Here is a 2737-nt window from a genome sequence, read left to right on the forward strand (position 1 = left end):
ATTAATTTCTTAAAGTTCTCTCTTTCTCTTATATTTAATATAACCACACTATGGGCGGGCAAGTGCCTGTTTTTACGTGTTTTCGTTAGCAACAATGACGGTAAAACCATCGCGTGGTTCCGCTGTACGCTTGTTTGTTTTCCACGTAAACCTTTCACAATAAAGCTCAAGATCCTGTTGAGACTTTTCAAAACAAACTGAATCACATGAGAGAGTATGCAGAGTTTACAGATGAGAAGCAAACAAAGAGCCGTCAGACTCAAACTATATGTATACACCTGCCCGCCTTCGTAAACAACTAAATGCTATGTTGCCCTATCATTTTTTGATTGGTCCACATGGTATATTTTTTCACCAATAGGAAAGGCTGGGGGAGTTGGGAGGGGGACTGAGTGCTTTCTAGTGTTTTTCCTTATAAAAACCGTTTCTTCCCGCAGTAAATATAAACAACGATAGTATTCAGGAAGAAAACCTGCATATATTATACTGAACATAAAGTTGTTTGCAAAACTTGTGCATAATTTTTACAAATGTACAACTTCTATTCGCATTTCAAGTTATGAAAACAATTCCTTAAACATGTTTGTGGCTTTTACAGTAAAAATGACAAGTATTTTCTACTCGGATTTTGAATTTTTTTTGTCTGAATTTAGATCTATTGTGCAAATATAGTATAAATGAAAAATTAACTCAAATTTCAGATATTTGAGGTTGTGCCAAAAAAAAAAAGAAGAAGATTTTTTTAAAGGTGAAATATAGAGGTAAAATCTAAAGTAGTCAAAAACGGCCAATTATACTCTGGACCCCAGAGGGTTACTAAATACATTTACATGTCTTGGTGACTGCAGCTGGAACCTTGGCAAAAAGTGTATGTGTGTGTGTGGAATGCTAGCTACCAGCATTCATAATATAATAGTTACAATAGCAACAGTAACCAGGGGGGTGGGGCTTAAATGACAGAACAAAGACAGGCTACCATGATGTCACATGCCAGGCCACCATGATGTCACAAGCCAGGCCACCATGATGTCACATGCCAGGCCATAAAAATCTATAAATAGGGGTGCCTCGACACACAGTTGTAGAATTCCCTTGCAGGTGAATTTAAGCTAGCGATTGAATTGTGTTTTCAGATGAAAGCGCTTATAACCTTCTCCCAAAGTAGAGTACTCTTCCTCCACCCAAACCTAAAATGTATATTTCTAAATACAGGGAAGCAATTGTATTAGAAAATAAATATAAAAATGAACACAGGACCATGGTGCCAAGAACAGTTAAGGCCCCATCTCATCGCGAAATGTGCCCACAGAGGCCAGAAGGCGAAAAACCTGAACACACATTCAGGAAAAAACCAGAACACACAGGCATGAAGAAAGTCATGGCTCAACCTGCTTGTGTGGATACACGCAAAGGGGACAAGCAGCTCCTTGAGAAATCTGGACTTGTCCCCTTTTATTTACAGAAAAACGATTACAGAATCGTTCCAGGCTACCTGCGTAGAAGAAAGGCAGAGAAAGAAAAGGCTAAGCAGGACAATGATGCCTGGTTAACAAAACAACAGGAAACAGTTAAACCACTGGCCGAACAGGAGAAACAAAACATTCTCCAGGGCCTAAAGAGGAGGTTTAATGAGCTAAACTTTGAATATCAATCCCTCCCTTTTACTATCTCCCCTTCACAGCACAAAAAATACAATTACAAAATGTTTCTCGAAGAGGCAATGAGTCAAGTTGAAAAAGACATTGCCCTTTTTGAGGAACATAAATACATTTACGTAGGCAGGGAAGATGCATCTGACGAACAACAGTTACAGCGGACTCCACTGCCACCCATTAGACCGAAAAAGACAAAGTTGACACCCGCTCCTCAAGTCACACAACCAACGAAAAAGGAAACTTTCTCGACCGACAACCTACCACCTTTTCGTAGGATGTGTGTTCCACCTATATCCAGAAGTGGAAAGCAACCTATTCCCATGACTGAGAACCTTCACAGACAACCTATTCCCACCCAACTAGTTATAATTCCACGACCTAGTCCTGTCCCTCTGCCACCTATTTGTAAAAAAGCTGAATCTACACCCCGACCACCTGTAAGACCTCCAATGAAACGAGGTGTAACACCCATCCTTCCACCCATTTCCACCAAAAAGCTGTAGTGCTGTACCGTTAGAGTAGTTTTTTAACTACCTAACCCCCAACCGGTCTTGACAGAAGCCGCACCATCTGAGCCTGGTTCTGTCGAAGGTTTCTTCTTTTTAAGACAAAGGAGTTTTTCCTTCCCACCGTCGCCCAGTGCTTGCTCAGATGAGATCATTTGATTGTTGGGGTTTTCTTAAACATAAATTGGCCTATTGAAAAAATGTAGTGGTTCTTACTACATTTTATTTTCAATAGACCAATTTATGTTCAAAAAAAAAAAAATTACAGCAGAAAAGAAAGCATGGGAGACATCTGATGCATTTCATTGCTTTTTAAAAAATAATTTATAATTTATCTGGAACAAATAAAAGAAAGTAAAAATAATCTTTTGTGGATTCTTTTTCTTCAATAAGTAGTAGAATAGGCAGTTCTTTATACATAAAGCGTAGTGTTTTGTTAAAAAATAAAGTGGCACAGCGGCACTGTGTTAAAGGCCTGTGTTTTTACCATCAGCGTGACAGCACCGTGCCGCCTTTGCAGTTTTAAGGCCCAGGGAAACAAGCCTGCCAGCGCTCTGTAGCGGCTGTGACCGCTGC

At 39.7% G+C, this 2737-nt stretch overlaps 1 protein-coding gene across 1 annotated transcript; it reads left to right on the forward strand.

The window, feature by feature from the left end:
• Positions 1-527: 527 nt before the first annotated feature.
• Positions 528-2525, forward strand: LOC147316878 (uncharacterized). Its single transcript, XM_086312846.1, has one exon. It carries the CDS (start codon positions 1193-1195, stop codon positions 2156-2158), a length of 966 nt encoding a protein of 321 aa, XP_086168972.1. The 5' UTR covers positions 528-1192; the 3' UTR covers positions 2159-2525.
• Positions 2526-2737: the final 212 nt, after the last annotated feature.

Source organism: Aulonocara sp. 'chitande type north' Nkhata Bay, linkage group LG12 (assembly GCF_057382095.1).
Source record: "Aulonocara sp. 'chitande type north' Nkhata Bay isolate Kocher_YH1m ecotype deep benthic linkage group LG12, A_spYH_male_GT1.1, whole genome shotgun sequence".
Taxonomy (NCBI): Eukaryota; Metazoa; Chordata; class Actinopteri; order Cichliformes; family Cichlidae; genus Aulonocara; species Aulonocara sp. 'chitande type north' Nkhata Bay.